This window comes from Cornus florida, unplaced genomic scaffold, assembly GCF_030987335.1.
Source record: "Cornus florida cultivar Cherokee Brave unplaced genomic scaffold, ASM3098733v1 CherokeeBrave_3.0.0_Hap2_Chr10, whole genome shotgun sequence".
Lineage (NCBI taxonomy): Eukaryota > Viridiplantae > Streptophyta > Magnoliopsida > Cornales > Cornaceae > Cornus > Cornus florida.
In genome coordinates, this window is record NW_026775580.1 from 99833161 (window position 1) to 99852620 (window position 19460).

General features: G+C 34.1%; 2 protein-coding genes across 5 annotated transcripts; both read right to left on the reverse strand.

The window, feature by feature from the left end:
* Positions 1-360: 360 nt before the first annotated feature.
* On the reverse strand, positions 361-8270 carry LOC132276333 (protein NSP-INTERACTING KINASE 3-like). Of its 4 annotated transcripts, none has more exons than XM_059777721.1 (11): positions 7329-8270; positions 6697-6829; positions 6443-6514; positions 6083-6226; positions 5879-5950; positions 5692-5751; positions 5498-5595; positions 5275-5412; positions 2504-2848; positions 1297-1688; positions 361-876 (listed from the first exon to the last, which is right to left on the reverse strand). In XM_059777721.1, exons 1-11 carry the CDS (start codon positions 7429-7431, stop codon positions 559-561), a joined length of 1875 nt encoding a protein of 624 aa, XP_059633704.1. In that variant the 5' UTR covers positions 7432-8270; the 3' UTR covers positions 361-558. The 4 variants fall into 4 exon arrangements, with proteins under 4 accessions (XP_059633704.1, XP_059633705.1, XP_059633703.1 ...); XM_059777722.1 differs by having other exon boundaries at positions 2504-2845; positions 7329-8269; XM_059777720.1 differs by having other exon boundaries at positions 2504-2845; positions 5275-5421; positions 7329-8269.
* A 3545-nt stretch (positions 8271-11815) lies between these two features.
* Positions 11816-16823, reverse strand: LOC132276334 (ATP-citrate synthase alpha chain protein 2-like). Its single transcript, XM_059777723.1, has 13 exons — positions 16452-16823; positions 16146-16254; positions 14569-14745; positions 14261-14422; positions 14039-14119; positions 13877-13928; positions 13661-13775; positions 13458-13539; positions 12992-13087; positions 12766-12867; positions 12416-12532; positions 12211-12327; positions 11816-12063 (listed from the first exon to the last, which is right to left on the reverse strand). The coding sequence occupies exons 2-13, from the start codon at positions 16242-16244 to the stop codon at positions 11992-11994; spliced, it is 1272 nt and encodes a 423-aa protein (XP_059633706.1). The 5' UTR covers positions 16245-16254; positions 16452-16823; the 3' UTR covers positions 11816-11991.
* Positions 16824-19460: the final 2637 nt, after the last annotated feature.

A 19460-nucleotide genomic window follows, 5' to 3' on the forward strand; every position in this document is an offset into this window, starting at 1 on the left:
AACAAGTCAACCACCTTATGTGGCCTACAAAAACACAAACACTCAGAAAATAATTATTTCAGTAGTGAAATAGGTTTAACAAATAGTTTGTTAAATAGATAGAAAAAACTTTCTAACAGTAAAGGTTCTTCGAAAATGCAATACCCAAATACTGATATATGCCAAATAAAAGTATCAATAGCTTCAGCTGCTTCTTTATTTATTTATTTTTATTTATTATTTTTACGTAAAAACAGAAGCAAAAGGTACGCAGCCTAAATGGCACATCCCATAGGCTAACCTCAAGGGAGGGTGAGATTTTCTCTGCATCCACACCAATGTAGTGTAATCACATTCAAATTACTAGCAGCATTCCAGAAATTTTCACAAAACCTCTATATAGACCAAACCAATATTCCAACAAGGAACCAAGTACTTTTATACATGGCTTTCCTTTTCCTTTACAGATGAAAATACATGCCTTCAACAACTATCAACACCAAGCAAATATCTCATTCTCAAGCACTGCAACTTAATGACCTAAGAGGGCAAACCTGGAGGGAAAAGGTCCTGTTCTTCTCACCGAGGACCTGAGAGTTCCATTTCTTCAACCACAAGGGAAGATTCTTCTATGAAATCTGAATATCTTTGAGGAGGATTTTCAAATGCACGGTACCTGGGTGTGTCAACCTTTTGTGAGGCCTCCCATTTCTCCGCTAAGCCATCGCCCTCTAACATCCTCAATATTTCGGACATTTTTGGGCGGTGAGAAGGATTAAACTGAGTACATAAAAGAGCAACTTGAACCATTTCTTCTAACTCGACCTTGTCGAAATTGCTCTTTAAATTTTTATCCACCATAAGGTTCAGCTTTCCATCCTGATGGAGCTTCTTTACCTGCACAAATGTTGCACCATTAACAGAAGAAAAAATTAAATAACCAAAAGAAACAAATGCACATTTTGCAGATTATCTGATGAAACAAAAGGTTTTTCTAGATCCAACGTGGTAGGAAGAGAGAGGCTTATGATCTGTGCAGTTAAACCCATCCAAATCCAATGGTACAGAATCAAGCAGCTAAAATACTTCATCTACTTTTTGGAGATAAGAACAGACCTCTAAGAGGAGAAATGAGAAGATGGTGCCAGCAAGCCATGCATGGAAAGCTGGAACCTGAATATAGTGCACTTTACAGGATATATGGCCATAAGCAGAAATAGGCCCAGTTAAGATGATACCAATTTTTTTCTCACTTCACCTCCAAATTAATTCAAGCTTTGCAAAATAAAGACTCGAAGACAAAGAGAGAGGAAATACCCAATCAAGCATTACACCTTTCTGCTTGGCCGCACGTCCAAAATCCAAAGCTTTCTGACCTGTAATTAGCTCAAGGAGCAAGATCCCAAAGCCAAACACATCAGTCTTTTCTGATGATTGACCAGTTGATAAATACTCTGGAGCTATGTGGCCAACAGTGCCACGCACGGCTGTGGTAACGTGAGAATCCCGGTGGTCCAAGAGTTTTGCCAACCCAAAATCTCCAACAATTGCCTCAAAGTCTTCATCCAACAGTATGTTGGCTGCTTTGACATCACGGTGAATAATTTTGGGGTCACACTGCTCGTGCAAATATACTAGCCCCCTTGCCGTTCCTAAAGCTATCCTCTTTCGCCGTGACCAATCTAAAATTGGCCTACCACGAACATGATCTGGTAAGAAAACCCAATAGACGAAATAAATAATTTGTCTTCAGCAGATACCATATCCTGGCAAGGTTTATCACCAACAAAAATGTTATATTTCAACTAAACTTTTGAACAAAAAAGTTTGAAGAGATCAGCTGAAACTCTGCCAGTTTGGCTACTAAGCTAATCTTGGAGTGAATCAAATGACATACAAAGAGAAAAAGGGGTGTTAACACACAAAGTAACCAGCAGACACTATGAGCATGTCTGCACTAACTTATAGCAACCACCTTGAACCTACTTTATAGGTTGTCTACGGCACCTGCCCCAAACCCAGGAAAACAAGACCCTTTCTGACATTGATAGTGAAATCATGGTGATTGGTGAAGGTGTTGTCAGGTATAAATAGTGATGGAAATGGTAATAATAGTGCTTTAGTTGGGTAATACAGCAGCAGAGGAAGTATATACGGAATTGGTTTAATGGTATCTATTTAGTTTGTTAAGTTCCACCACAGAAATTCTTTGCCGTCTTAATCCATAGAAGTTTTATAGTTCAGCCCATCTTCTGAATGTGCAGTTCTGAGAGTGCATTTTTTATTATTTACATTTGAATTTGATTATAAAAATAGGTTAGGAAACACCAGAAATAATTTTAATGGGTATCTGAAGTCATACTTCCTCGAAGCAACTATGAGTCATACAGTCAGTGAGGATTTAAGACATCAAAGTTTAGATGTTGTTAGAAAAGATATAATGCCAAACTCAACAAAGGAGTATAAGATGAACTTGGATAAATATAAGACTCACTGCCAGCCCTGACAAAAGAAGTTTGCTAACCTCTTAATCTTGAGGCTACACTTCCATTTGGCATATATGGATAAACGAGAAGCCGTTCGTTTTCTGACATGCAGAACCCCAAAAGTCTCAGAAGATTCCGATGGACAGCCAAACTTATCATCTCTACTTCTGTCTGAAATTGGATTTCACCGCCAACAGCATTATAGTCCTTCAACCTTTTAACAGCCACCAGAGTGCCATCATTTATGCAACCCTTGTATACAATTCCAAATCCACCGCTTCCTAAAATATTCTTCGAGTTAAAGTGGTCAGTTGCAGTTCGGAGTTCCTTAAAGGTGTACCTTCTTAAATGGCCCAAGCAGACCTCTGGATCATATTGATCTGCTGAGAAACAGATCATAGCTCAGAATTCAGGCCAAATTAGAGGAGTAATGCAGGAATTATATATATAAATCAATACGAATTAAGAACATAAACAAATCAATCATATAATATTTCATTTGCAAAGTCTAAAAAGACCCAAATAGGAGTCTATGTAGCATGTGATGGGATTCAATTGTAATACCCAGTGGGTGGTTAAAGATGGGGCTTATGGTCTTTAGAAGAACTGCATGTTTTAACATTGAAATCGTAATTTGAGATTTAACTGATGAATCCCCACAACGCTGAACAGCATATAAATGACATTTATCATCACTTTCTATTTTTTCCCCTTATCAAAAAGAAAAGAATACCATGATTCTTAAAGGAATCTTCTGAAGAGGCGACGCGGTGGTTTAAGAATCAACTATTTTTTTTTCCTTAGTTGAAGTATCAACTATTATTTCTGCTCATTCTCAATTTCCCTTTATTTTCCAGTTTTTTCTATTTCAAAAATTTTCATTTATTACTACAATCTACCAAAACAGTGTCTAGGATCAGGCCAGCATGGTCTCTTAAAGCTTCCAATTTGTATTGTTTGGACTATGGAGTTATTTGACAAAAAATTCCCAAGGTGAAGAAGCAGGGAAGCACAAGCACACTTTGGGAGCACAGTACAACAGAGAATTGTATGCCATTTAGCAAGAGGATAAATCACTCCCGAACTTTACCTACAAAACCCAATTTTTTTTTGCAAAGTAATACACATGGACACAAGTATATGTATTCTATATATGAATATACATGTGTGAAAATAAACTTCCGAAAAATATATACATATACATGTGTGCATGAATAAGAATTATTGAGTATCTGTGAGCTTGTGAAGTATTTTTTCCATTCATCAATACTTCGATTCAAAGTGGTAATACTAGGTTTCAACCTCATATACTTTCCCTTCATACTTCTTACAGCTCACTTGAGATCAGGAAATCTTATCCTGGTGCTAGTTCGTCACATTTGCTCCAATTTGATTCTTGAACTGAATCACATAGCATACACATCTAGACAGCTAAAGTAATTCTTGCATTTGGCAAACAAGGATGCTCTGCTTCTATCAAACTGAATCAAATAGCATACTCATCTAGACAGCTAAAGTAATTCTTGCATTTGGTAAACAAGGATGCTCTGCTTCTATCAAACTCCATCCCCTTTTTCCATTCCATTTTTCTCTTCTCTTACTTCTCAAACATGGCATTAGGACTCCCTCTATTATAGAGTATGCAACTTAAACATTTATATACTCTACCTCACCCCCTCACGTGTAGCCAGAGCTCAGTCAAGCAAGTGTCAGGGTGACAAGATTTGAACCCGAAACCTTGCCTACACTCAGATGCCACTCTCCTTCCTTTTTCTCCGTTTTTTTTTTTTTTTTTTTGGTCTTCTTTTACCTCTCATAGATGGGCATTGAGACTCCCTGTTGGTTAGTGTGTAATTTGAAGTAAAGTATCTAACACAACCCCTCGCATGTGGCCAGCTTTCGGTCCAACCCGTATGAGATTGACAGTGAGACTCATGACCTCGCCTACAAGGTCCTACTTTTACACCATGTTAACTAAAAGCTTAAGCTGTTATAGAATTTGTAATTTAAGTATTTCTATACTCTCTCTCTCTCTCTCCCTCACACACACACACACACACAACTCTATAAAACAAAGAATTGATTATTAGACAAATTTGAGATCTACAAAGGAACTTCATTTTTACTTTGGTTGTGATTTAGTTTCACAAACTGCAATATTTCGTCAAATTTAATAGCTTCAAGATTAATCCTATTTGAAATACCTCACTAATATAGGAATAGCCTCATCTGAAGCTCGGTACTCTTCCTCTTTCATGCCTGAAAATGACTTAACCTCTATTTCTTTGTATCATCTCTCTTTTATTTTCCACAAATTATCTTCTCGATGGCAAACATGGTACACTTTCTGTATCCCCATCAAAAAGGGAAAAAAGAAATTTCCTGGTCCACATACATCCTTAAATCACAGGATCTGAGTTTCCTTAGATTTCAAATCCCATGATTTACCAAATGGGCAATAGCCCAGCTGGTACAAACCCACCTCCCAAAAGGGGAAGTCAGGGATTCGAGCCTTAGTGGAGGCATGTGTGTGTGAGTTTGCTTAACCTTTTAAAAAAAAAATCCCATTATTTAAGAATTTTTCAACATGAATACAAATCTAGTGACCTCAGAATTGTTTTGAACCACTTGAAAACCAGGTTATGCTTATAAGAATACAGAAGTGCTAAAAAAGGAGCCTTTTGTATTAAAAAATGCAGCTGCCTTTAGATGCAATTCTGTATGATTCAAACCAAAGTCATAAAAATCTATATTAAAGAAACATAACTGCTGAATAATGAAACGAAGATGATATACAGAAAGAACTAACCAGTAACATCAAAGAAAATCTGTTGGTTGTGTCTATATCGCCACCAAACAAGTGACCCAATAAGCATTATGATCACAAAAGCAGCACTGAAGCTTGTGCCAAAAGCAATAGCCACATTGTGGGTTTTAGTCCCAGATTCTGATCCAGCTGGGAAAGCAGTGATTTAATAATAAAGATTTCATAAAAATGTAGCAAACAGAATATTTGGCTGAGTGATAGACACCTCTTACACCATCTGGTGAGAAGGAAAGTGGTTCTGAATACACAACAGAACAATTGCTCCCAGAATTCTGCCCACAGTTTAAAGTGTTGCCTATTATTCTGAAAGCAGAAAGAAGCAGCAATAGAACTTCAATAATAAAAGTATAACAGAGACAAGAAATGGATCAGTATGGAACACAGGAAAGAATGACCAACTTGAAAGCTCTCGCTGATATTTTTGGCAAGGAACCACTGAGATTGTTGAAAGAAAGGTCCCTACAAGCAATTGTAACTTAAAATTGTGAAAACATCTGTGGATGAAATGATTGAGTTTTTAGAAGTATCTTTCTATGCTCTGCATGTTAAAATTGAACTTAAGGTTGAAAAAAGTACAGAGACATACACAAGATTGAGACCTTCAACTTTGGACAGAGATTCGGGAACGGGTCCGGTAAGGTGGTTGTTATTTAGTCGCCTGACTTGCGCAGAAAAAGGAGGGAAAAGAAGGAAAAAGAAAAGCACAGGAGGCAAATTAAAAATCATTATACTCCTAAATGTTAAATAATTCAGGTGAAAGTCAAGGTTGGATGGGAATCTTGAAACTTACAAATATTTCAGGTTCTTGATATTCCCAAGAGAACTAGGAATTGCACCATTGAACTTGTTGCGCGAGAGATCAAGTGTCTGAAGCTTCTCCAACTTCCCAATTGCAGCAGGAATAGGACCAGAAATGGCATTATTCTGCATCAACCTACACAACTAAGAATAACTGAGCTGCTTTTTAATTAGATGACCAAACTGAGATTTCTAGACTAGTCGTGAGACATAATGATATTAAACACCATTGAGAAAATGAAAACAAAAAAATAATAATAAATAAAGGAAAAATGAAATAAAGAAAAATAGCCCATTAAGAGAAACAATAAGTCCAACAATGAAAAACCAGAGAGAATATATCACAACTTACACAGCTTGCAAGTTACTAAGGTTTCCAATCCCTGGAGATAAGGTCCCAGACAAGCTTAGACTAGGCAGTCCGCTGATTGAAAATGAACAACACACCAATAATTAGTAAAAACAGCTAGAAATCGCTCCAACTTCGGTTTTGTTTTTTTTTTATTTTGTTTTTTTTTTAGGTAAATTAGAAATCATTCCAACTTTGATTGAGCATTCTGTACAATTTAAGACCTACATCAGAAACAGGAGAAAAAAACTACTTACAGAGCAGACACGTAGCCATCAGAGTAACAAGTAACCATCGCCCAACTACAAGGATCTACCGAATTAATATCCCAGTTATCTAGAACATTGTAGGGGTCATTTAGATCATTTTTTATAGCCATCAAAGCTACAACTGCATCAGAATTTAGGAAACAAAAGAAGGGTCACTGCATCAGAATGAAAAGGTTCATTTATTTTTATTTTTCCCATCAAACAAGCAGAAAAACAACAGATAAAGAATTCCAACACACGGGTTTGAAGCCACAGTTTCATTAACTTGAACGAGTGATCCATAGTAGCAACTTATAAAATTTATGAGAATGGTAAAAATAAATATTTCAGATGCTCTTGCGAGTCATCCAAAGCATTAACTAGAGAAGAAAAGGAATTCCCTCCCAATCAAAGAATAAATATATAAGAGTTAAATTAAGGGGAAAACAAAAAACAAAAAACAAAAGACAGTAAAAGAGGATAGAGTGTGAAATTTAACCCTCGTCAAGAACCAAGTTTGACACAGAAAATTAGTGAGTAACTAGCCTAAACTGGAATATCTGGCTAATTTAAGTTTAATATACATTTAACAAAAAGATTAAACATAAATGAGAACAAAATTATTCCAAACAGAAACTAACCTTCATAATTTATACCAGAAGGAGAAAGAGTTGAAGAAGAACCCTCCATTAGTGCCAAAAACAGTAATCCCACTACCCAGAACATAAAACACCCTCTTCCCATTCTCTCTTCTCAGTTCAGTAATTTCACTTTCTGTGCACAACCAATGCCCACCCACTTATCACAACCACCAATACTACCAAGCAAAACCATTCCTCACATGAATTTACAACCTCTGTAGTGTCCAGTAAAATGTGTCGCTGACTATCAGAACACCAAAAAGCAAACCCACCCCTTACCTTAATAAGAAGTATACTTTTTCAACGTTATTCCACGAACAAACAGAAAGAAATGCTCTTCACAAAACCCACAAAACTTCAGAAACTCTGGGTCCCAAACTTCACAAAACTAAAGACCCAGATGCTAAAACCTCTGTCGGAGGCAATTGGGCATTGTTTGGGCTGTGAAAAATAACAAAAAGAAGGGTATTTTCTCGAGAAACAAACACACGGCCTGAAATTCTGAAGGAAAAAAAAAAAAAAAAAGGGATCTGAAAATGCTGCCGATCCCCACAAATTGAACGTGCTTATATTGTTGGGAGTAGCCCTCCCATGTTAATCCACTGTGATTCAACCATATCCTCTAGAGATCAAGCACACAGTATCACACATTACCAGAGGTACAATTACAAAAGGCCAAAGCCTCACAGATAAATGAATGCTTCAAGTGAACAATTTTTTTTTTAGAAAATTGCTTCAAGTGAATAATTGTTACTCAAAAGTCGTAGTATTTGAAAAACAAAATTGCTTTTTTGTTGAGTGATTGGATTGAAGGGACGCAAGGGATTGATGAAGAGGGACGTCTGAGGGCGCAAGCTGTAAAGTATGTTTTGGGCAGGGCAGGTCACGGGCTTGGCTTGGCTTGGCTTGTCATCGTCCTCACTGGCGTTTGCCTTTAAACTATTCTCAAAAATTCCTCTTTTTCGTTAAAGATTTTGCAGACATGACCCACCCAACTTGGATATGTTTGGATACTGGTTTAAGTTTTTGTAAATATTTTAATTTTTTTAATACAGTAGCAATTTATAATAACTTCAGTAAGACAAAACAAAACAAGAAATCAAGACTGCACAGATTTACAAAACAAGAATCAAGACCGCACAGATTTACTTTGTTTACCCTATAGTTATAATGAAAGCTTCTTTTTGACGTAAGGTAAAGTATTATTTTTTTTTTTTTAAACTTTTTTATAGTTTAGTAAAGGTTTAGGTTTAAGATTTAATATTTTTTTTTTCATAAATATTTTACAACAATTAAACATCTAAAAATAAAAAAAATATTTTACATTCAAACAAACTAAGCCAAAAAGTAAAAAGATGATACTTGCATTTTGTATTAAGATTTGTGACTACATGCTGATGTGAAATTATCAATATTTTGTTGATTAGTTGTATTTATAATAATTAGTGAATGAGGTGTACAGTCATTAAATGCTTTGTAGCTTAAGTAATACCTCTTCTGTTTTTCACATTAAATGCTTTGTAACTTAAGTAATACCTCTTCTGTTTTTCAAAGTTAATTGAGTTTGAATCCTCAAATGAGAACAAACTCGTACAGACTCCACATTATCCATCATTAATTATATAGTCAAAATTGTTTTAATTGATGCTTATATAATAAAAACACGGATTTATTTGGCTAATAATATAGTTCCTTTTTATTTATTGTTTTTTAAATAAATAAAAAAATTGTCCAAAGGTACTTTTAAGTAACATAAGTAATTTGTAGTAGTACATTTTATATTGAGGATGCCTTCATGTGCACAAACCTAGAACCCCAGAGCCCGAGGGTATTTTTGTCGTTTTGGGAAACGTGAATATTCTCCGGTCTACAACTTCTGCCACTCTATATTTGTTTATTTATAGTAATTCTCAATCTTCCCCGCCAAACTTGGCAGAGAATTCCAATTAACATAGTCCAGATTCACAAATCCAAATACAAAAGCTAAATCCATCCATTTGAAAATGAACAGTGCCTATTATATAATAACAGGGATCAAAATTCCGTTCAATAACAGGAACTGTTCCGGTGGTAAAATTTATCATCATTAATTGTAATTCACGTTATTATAACGGTGTAAAATGCACCGGATTAGGTAGTAACTCACGTCACTGTAAAAATGTAAAATGCACTTCAAAATTCATAATACAGATTATCATTGATGGTAACAAATTTTACCGATTGGATGAGACCTCTCTTTACTCGATTTATAATGATAACATTAAGAGGTAACAAACTACTATATATGATGTCTAATCGGAAATATTGTATGTAGATATTTTTGCCATGTTGAGGACCCACTATGAAGCAGCAGTTTTGAGTAGATGCAATATATAAAGGGCGGGAAATGGATAGGGCGGGCCCAGTAGCCACTGACTGCTATAACATCCACCGATCCCTCTTCTTTGATTGTGAATTTGTGATACATGTGAAATATAAAATGCCAAAACTCAAATAGGCTTCATCTACTTGATTTGGGGAAATGTGCCATCATTATTGCAACTGAACTTGGAATGATGGAGTTTTTTAAATAAAGCTTTCGTCACAATATTTTTTAGAATATCTTGTAAAAGGCACAAAAAAAAAAAAAAATAAAAAATAAAAAATAAAAAATAAAAAATAAAAAATAATCAGATTATAAGAAAATAGTTACAAAATTCTTATTGATAATAAGATAAATTACGACCACACTTCTTCAAATTTGACAAAAAGATATTAAGAGAAAGTTTATCTATTTTTTTGAACAAAGATATCCCTTGAAGTTTTATAAATAAACAAAAGCAACTATTTATATGAGAAATTAACCAAATTACCCTTTGACAGTTTAGGAAACTTTTTTAACTTTACACTTTCATAAATTGAACTAATCTATGCTCATGAATAACAATCAGAAAATAACTAAACTTTATTAAATACAACTTTCATTACAAGAGAATTTATCACCAAACTTGAATACAATAAGAAGCAACTTCTTTTGGTTCGTTTACATTTTTTAGTCATACCGAAAAAACCATCTTATTAGAGCACTTATGCTAAACAAAAACAGCATAAAACTTGCAAATTCTAGTTATAAATTATTTCATTCTTATTAGTTTTTTTTGTGTTAAAAGGAGACCAATTGAAAAAAATTCACCAATTTTATAAAAATTATATGGCCCTACCTACATTTTACGTAAAATTTCAGTGTACAAATCTACCAAAAAAAAAACAGCTGTTAGCTTGAATGTTATCACTTCTCACCCCAAAAGGGACAGGTCCAAGGTCAGATCCTGATCAGCGTGCATGTGTGTGAATTTATAGGAAAACCCAAAAATAATAATGGTAATAAATAATTAATTAAATAAAAAATTATGACCAAGAAATATGGAGAAGTTCCATATATTCTTTTATGCAACCTTTTTTTCTTTTACCAAACAGCGGCACAACAATACAAAATAACCATTCAAATTCAAGGGGCGTCCAAATACACCATGAGTAGATTGGGGTTTCCACCTTCTTGTAATGAAAGTTGTATTTAATAAATTGTTCACGAGGTAAATTGGTCTAATTTATTAAAAAGTAAAATTAAAAAAGTTTCTTAAACGGTCAAAAAGGTAATTTGGTCAATTTCTCATGTAAATGGGTGTCTTTGTCTATTTATGAACCTTTAAAGGGTATCTTTGTCCAAAAATCAAGTAAGTTTTCTCTAAGTGTTTTTTTTCCAAACCTCAGGAGTATTGTTGTACTTTACCCTTGATAATTTTTGTGATTGGACGTACTAATATTTGTACTTCATATCTCTCCACTTGCAATTTATTTGAATTTTGTTAATAGATGAAATGACAAGATTAGCCCCACAATAGTAGGTGTGTGAAAATTTAAGTCGCCACTTTCGCTCACTTTTTCACTGTTTATGATTTAATTTTGTTACTTTTAAGTTTTCTTTCATGCTTTATGTGACTTATTAGGTTAAAACAAAGGAGGTGAGGAATTCCAGCTTTTATTATTATTATTATTATTTATTTATTTTTTTTCGTCGTCGTCTTGGCAAACTAGAGAGAGGGACTCGAGCACATCCATTCAATGAATTAGGCACTCTATGAACTAGGCTACCTTTCAAGCTCTGTAACATGCTATTTGTAAAATGTATGTGTGCTTTTTTTTGTAACTCTCCCAAAATTTGTAAAAACTAAAATAAATAAGCCCAAGGCCATAAACCCAAATCTCGTAACCTAAAATTTGGTTTTTGCTCTAGTGGTCTTTCTATCAAAATATCGTCACACTTTTTCTATAATTTGATTGTGATAATCTTTATTTAATTTGGGCATGGAAGTTTTCCCCTTTAAATTTCACATATTTTACCATTTGTCCCATTATAAAAGTAAGTTTAGAAGTGTTGCAGGCAATGTTCTCAGTATAAACAATGACAATGTCAACTATGGTGGTACTTTTACTATCACGCTTAAGAATATCAGAATACTAATTTCATTCCCAGTGAAAATTATGGATGTCCCATTTATAATAAAGTAAAAAAATACAATGAAACGTCCCAACTCATTTTCAGGGTACAATAACTAACACTTAATTGAACACATGAAATTTTCCATGGAAACAGAATGGAAATTGATATGGAGAGTTGATAGATTTATGCAGCTGCGGTAATGCATTCAATCGCCTGCTTGCAGATGCCAGTCATCGTCGCCTCGGGTCCATAAACCTGCAAGAAAACATGGTTTCAATGAGAATTGTTTGGAGTTCTTTCAGTGCTAACATGGTGAGGAGATTTTCTACAACAGATATGAAGAGTTGTTTAAAACCATAAAGGAAAAGCTTTTCAGGTTTCAGGTAACTATTATTAGTGTACCTCAATAGGAATGCCAATTTCCTCCCCAAGTGTCCGCATTTTCGCGAGACCTCTTTGGTAATTCGGACCTCCTCTCCTTACATATAGGTGCATCCTTGCAGCTTTAAGCTTCGATTCCTGTTTATAGAACAACAAATTCAGTAAAATTGCTTATAGCAAATGATGAAGTTTAGAACAAGTATAGTCCATATAGATATGAGCTAACCTTCTCCTTCAATGCTCTAATAATGCCATTAAATGTAGCAGCAACATCAGTAAAGTTGGCAATCCCGCCTCCTATTACAAGGGCTCTCTTACGACCATCAGGATCTGCAGTCGCACACTGTAGAGAATTCAGAGATTATTTGTAAAGCAACAAGCAAAAATACCAAAAGCTGAGTGATCATTTAATAATTGTGAAGGAATAGGTACAATGAAGGAAACTTAAAATTAATTTGGCTTAATTTTATAAAACATCATGTGCCATCTTCTTTATACTTGCCAATAATAAAAAGTAAAAAATGTGTCATTTTTTATGTGATGTTACTTGAGTTGGGAGTTAAGAATAGTACTTACATCAATTACGACTCTGGCGTACTGCAAGACCTCCTCTTCATTGGGTGCTCCACTATATTCGGCATAGTTTCCAAGCTCAGAAGCATAGCCAAGATCTCCAACCTGAACGGGCACAACATTTATTATTAGCATCTAGTAAGCCAAAGCCATGATGGAGAGAGAGAGAGGAAAAGAAACAGGGTTCTAAGTCCATAGAAACCCTGTGTTTAAAGGACGAGAATCACACCGTATCTGCATAGATCACACTAGCACCTCCTCCTGCTACCATAGTCCAAATTCGTCCCTTCGGGTTCAAAACTGTGAATTTCAAAGACGCACTGGTCTGCAAATGAATAATAACTTCAAAATATCAATAAGATCCTCATAGATGAAGATAGTCACAACAATACATGATTTTGTAAGCCGTCACAAGATTGAATGTCCCCCACCCCACACACGCATCCACAAATGAGAGAGAGGCGGAGAGAGAGGCACACAGACAGACAGATTCTAAAACCAAGATCTTTGGGTTTCAAAGGGAGTAAGACACAACACTGGATAACAGCCTGACAGTTCCAAAAGAGTTAGAAACGGAGAATATTTTCTTAATAGTTATGAAAAGGATTTCAATTTTAGTTGGCTTACGTTTTTCTTGAAGCCAGTTTATTAGTGGGTGAAAACAGATTTCAAATATCTAATTGATCAATATGTACCTTCTCATCTAGCCCATGGATAAAGCTTTCTGTAGCACTCATAACTCTTCCAAACGGCATTGGGAATTCAATATTGCCCCACCTGCAGGAACAAAGCTCGTCAGAGTAGAGTAGAATAAGTTGAAGTGATTTCATCAAATTGCTTGATTTTTGCTTTAAAAGCAATAAAGATAAAGTGACAATCACTAAAAATTGGAATTTACTTCTTGAAGTTCTTGAAAGCGGCAGTGTCATCAAGTTCGCCTCTCATATCCAAAGGATAAGGCTTTCCATCAACCAATGTAAAAGGATTCATCTCTAGGAAAGTGAAGTCCAGATCTAACATATGAAAAGGTTTACAAGTTAGAAAAATTGCATGTTATTAAAGTAGTCTTAACAACTTTAAAAGAGAGAAGATTTGCTGAAGGTGCTTAGTATACCTAAAAATAGAACAAAAATCACTTTAATGAACTCCTCAATCACACCTTTGAACTGAATCACAGAGCAACATCATGTCAGCTATATAAATCAGTATCACCAGTGAAAAAGAAAATCAAGGAACAGGAAGATAGCCACTGGAATTAATATCGCACTAAAATTACCTCCAAGGGAAGGGTTGCAACAAGTGGAGCACATATCTCTGACGTAAAGGAAATCCCTGTTGGGACAAATATTGTCTTGACCTAAACAAAGAAGAACTACCTTCTATAAATTTTGGATTGACAAAATAAATATTATAAGAGAGGAAATTAGTCCATCTAGATTTACAAAAGGCTTTGCATTATCTTGAAGAAATAAACATAAAAATGCAATGTCACAAGTACCTTGTCCCAGTTCTCTTCAATATCAATCCCTCCACACTCAGAAAAGCTTATGCTACACCCAAGACGATCTGAAACAATATTAAGATAAAACTCTTCATTGTGTGGGATGAAGGGTTCTACAATGAATGTTGTTATTGGTCCTTTGCATCCCCCCATCTCTACCTGTCAACCCAAAGAGAAGAACGTAAGCAAAAGAATCTGTTTCTCTCAAAGAAGGAGATTCTACTTGAAGAACATATGAAAAAACACATAATATTCAAATTTGCTGAAACACTAAGATAAGTGATATGATGGAAATTTCCAATTACCTCTTTGCCAAGTCGCTCCTTCACAAAACCAGCAACTTGAGCCAAATCTAAATTTAAGGCAACCAGACCACTCTTCCCACGTTTCCCAAACAACATATCGGGTTTCACAACCAGTTTCCCTGATGAGAGCCATGGCTCCTTTTCTACCAGTGCATTGAAATCGGTTGACTCAATAACCTGTGCCTCAAAAAAATATATAAATGACACAGCATGAGAAACTAAATCTCATACCCTGCTTATATTGTAGAAAATTCTGTTTTAGAAACTTCTCACTTTCATAATCTATACAACAAATTTGAAAGATTAGAATAAAAAATAATAAGATGATACTCCCAATAATAATTCAAGTTCCAATGTGTTCACAACGCCATACTGGATCAAAATTTCAGACCACTATATATATCAATTGCTATTTCTTTCTTCTTCTTGGTCCAACAGTGTGGACTACAACATTTGCAGAAGAAATAAATGTGGGCTACAGAACAAGGGGTAGTCCTCTCCCTACCCATGAACCCCTCGCCCCATGTCCCTCTACCAGAACTTGAACGTTGCACCTTCTCTGAGGAGCAAGAGATACAAACTGAGTAGAACAGTTGGTGGTAGTGACAACTGCTAACTCTTGGTTCAGGGCCTTTAGGGCCCTGGTTTCTTTAGCAACCTTTTTATCCATGAAACTATAGAAAAATATATAATGACGGTTCTAAAAGTAGGGTGTTTGAAAGATTTATTTTATCATTGTGTATTAGGCCTTTTTTTTCGAATTTTTTTAGCAACATATATGTAATTCAACATGGATCTGTTATATATTCCATTCATCACAAGTCATGCTGCAGGTTAAAGTGGTTCAACTGTTTCATCCAGGAACGGTAGCTCAGTCCCATTTCTCTGCTGATTTCTTACTGATCAAAATGTCTTTTGCAAGAGCAAATTAGTTTCAGCAGGTGCATAATAGCATATTTGTTCAAATCTCTATCACAACAGAACTAATAATGCAAATTAGAAGTATAATTCAACAATACTCAAGAAAATATTTTGGAAATTCCAAATTAAATAGACTGGCCTACCTAACCATGAATTCTATCGATCATAATTCATTAATCTCTCTATCGAGAATAAGACTATCTTAATCTTAAGGCATCACATTAAAGTTCTATGTCTTCCCTAATGATTTCAAACTTGCTATTAATTTTTTTAAAAAAATAAGTAAATCATTAATCATAATTTACATTGCGGGTAGTCAGAAATGGGGACAGTTTTTGCAAATTGCAGAAAAAAATAATACTCCGTAATCACACATTCTCTATGAATTATGAACCAAAGAAAAAATTCCATACCACACCACAAATGGTGAAATGGGATTCACATAACTAACTCAACACAAAGTAGGTGGAACAGAAAGCTTTTATTGTTAGTTGAAGCTAAAAGTGCTCTAACAATAAATTTTCAACTAGATTACTATCAAAATGAAGAACCCTTTAAGCAGAATCGAACCCAATTCCAAAAGCTTAGAAACATTGACAGATTTCGAACTCAATAAACGTAAAAATGAGATTAAAAATCTAAGAAATTGAACTCACTTGTGCAGATTTGATGGCCAATTCATTACCAGAGAGTCTCTTGTAGTGCTCCTTCAACAACCTCTTGGAATCATACTCTCTGATCTTCTTACGTGCCATTTCTTATCACCTGTTTTCACAAAATTACAAATCATCAAAGACTTGAACTCTGATCTCAGATCTACAAACACAGATCAATGGATCACATTACCACAGACCTACTATATTATAAATAAATGAACAACAGAGATGGATACATGGAGATCATAGCTTGGGAATCACATAGGAAACTGAAAAAATTAAAATTAAAATTAAAATTAAAATTACCGTTGATTGAGAGGCAAGCAGGCTTGGAGAGAGAGAGAGAGAGAGAGATTCAACGCTAAACTGAAACCTTCCGACTTTGCTTGCTCTATATATGGTAGAAAATTTCGGGTTTTTATTGTTTATTTAATACCTAATAAATTATAAAATGGGTTGGTTGATTTCAGAGGCCAAAACATGTGCGTGACTGTGTGTATATATACAAACATATATATATATATATAAACATATAATTATAGATACGAATTTATGCATGTCCCGGGAAGTTGTCAACCTATGGGTATGGACATATGCGGCACGCCGGCACCTACCGAGGTCCCACGACCACCAATCGGTAAACACACACACACACACAATAATATTAGATATTTCGTTCTCTCAGTGCTCCTGGTCCAAAAAGTAGGAACTAAAGTTGCACACCTTGTTAGGTTGACTCCTTTCTAATCAGTTTGGCTTTCGCAAAACTTGTTTTGATTAACTTCAATTATACTTTTCTTGAAATTTTAGTAAATTCCTCAACAACCATCAATTTTGAGTATGTATACAGTAATCATATGCTGTGATGATAATTGAAAAACAAAACCTTATTTTAAGAAAATAACTTGTGAAATTTTTATAATTTAATAGAAGTTTTATATCAAGGGCTTTAGCTCAGTACCATCTCCTCTATCTTTAAAATAAATGATGAAAATTGAAATTTATGTAAGGGCAAATAAATGAGTGAATTTTGTACTGGAAATAATAAAATATATATATATATATGGTTTATAGAGACAATGATACTCCTAAAATACAAATAGCTAAATGTTACGAGGCGAGATTTGTCTCACATCAGATTTGGACGAGAAAGTGATCGGGTATAAATGGGTAGGTATGCAGTATTACCCAATAGTTTAAGATTTTTAGTAAATGGGTAAGTGTCCACCCGTTACAGTTAGTATTAGAGACAGACATAATCCTTGATCCGATGCTACGCCAAGCATCCGGGTGATTCACCTGGGTAAGTAGGGTGGCCAACCACAATGAGGGTGGCCAACCACAATGAGGGTGTTGCGAGTTCAAATAGGAGAGAATGTTACGGATAGAAAATATATATGCTTCAAATGGTATTTATAATATAACTAACCCTATACTAATATACCATAAGATATTTGTAATATGCTAAAAATAATTAATTAAATATTCAACTAGATATTTAATTAAACATACAAATTAAAGTAATAAAATAATAATAATAATAATAATAATTAAATAAAGAACCTGGACCGAGGTTAGTATTGGATAATATGTCCTTAAGACAGATTCACCCCGCTATGGTGCTAACGGACTCAATGGCGTTTATCTCCCAAGATACAACGGTCTACATCCACCAGTAGCAGCACTACAAACTCGTGGATACAGCGAACCTCCTCCGTGTAATACTCTCTCTGGCTAAAAAATGCATCTATACTATATTTATGCTAAATTGGATGCAATCCGAACCAAATGATTCGGACCAATCTTAATATGGTTTGATGAAATTGGATTAGGATTTAAGTGGCTCGGACCACTTAACTTGTGGTTTGAACTCACTTGGGTTGGGTTCAAGTCTAGAGAGAGAGAGAGAAGAAATTAAATTGAACCATTTACAAATGGCACCCAATGGGGTATTTATAGAAATAAAAGTGTCTTTTTGGACTTGGTGTGTTTCTTCATCATTGGACACAACCATTTATATGTGTTTCTTCATCACTAGACACAACCATTTAAATTGGTTGCAATAGTTCACATGGTGTCTGTTCACCACTCGACACATTTATTCCAACAAGTTACAATGGTTCACATGGTTTCTATTGGTTTTGAGTTGTATCTTTTCATTCTACAACCAACCATTGATCACACTTGTTCAGTCAAAGACATCTATTAATGACTAATCACACAATTTTCATTCACAATTTCTAACAATTACAAGAAAAGATTTGTCTCAAATTGAATCCAGATGTGAAAGTGATTAAATATAAATGGGTGAGTTTGAATAAAACCCATTACACTATGCCACCCCAAAACTGCCTTAACCTACAAACAAGTCTGACAAGTTGGTTGTGTGAGTCATAAGATTATACTCTACTTGAATTTTTATTTTTATTTTTGGTCAAATTAACTAGATGTGTCGAATTAGGGTGTGTTTAGTAACGTTTTCGTTTTCTGTTTTTACAGTCTTAAGAAAGCAGAAACATGATTTTGCTTTCTTGAATGAAAATAAAAAACAGAAATGATGTTTATTAGCACTTGTTGTTACCACAAATTTGAAAATATAAAACAATAACTATATTTAGTAATACAACATATTTGTTACAAAATGTACATAATATTCTTTAAATTTTTTATTTTATTCATGGCAAGAATTTTAAGAGTTAGTGATTAAAGGGGAGGATGAGGGGAAGGGTAGATGACTTGAACACGAACTCTCAGACACATGGAGTAACCCAACCACTCAGACACGACACTTGCTTTCATTAATATCAAAAAATCATAAATCTAGAAAATCTAATTTAAAATTATAAATCTTAAAAATACCCCATACATTGTAAATATAAAATTAGATATATCAAGACAAAAACATTTCCACTAATTATGTATATAAATACATATATATGCATGATGTATACATTTATTATGTGATATTTAGAATATGTTCATTTATTATGAATAAAAAATATCAAATAATATATCTTATATGTAATAAAATATATATATTGTGTTAAAATATTGTAAATTAATTATAATTTAATATTTACATATAATATAATATAGATATGATATATAATAATATAAAATATCTACTGCTTAATCATTTAATAACATTATATTCTATATCAGAAATTATTTTGTCAGAAAAAATAATTACATTATTATTTAATATATTATATATTAAAATATATTTTTATCAAATAAAAAATAATATACAATATTTAATATAAACTATATTAAAAATAAATATTTTTATTAACATTTGATATGCAACTTAGTATA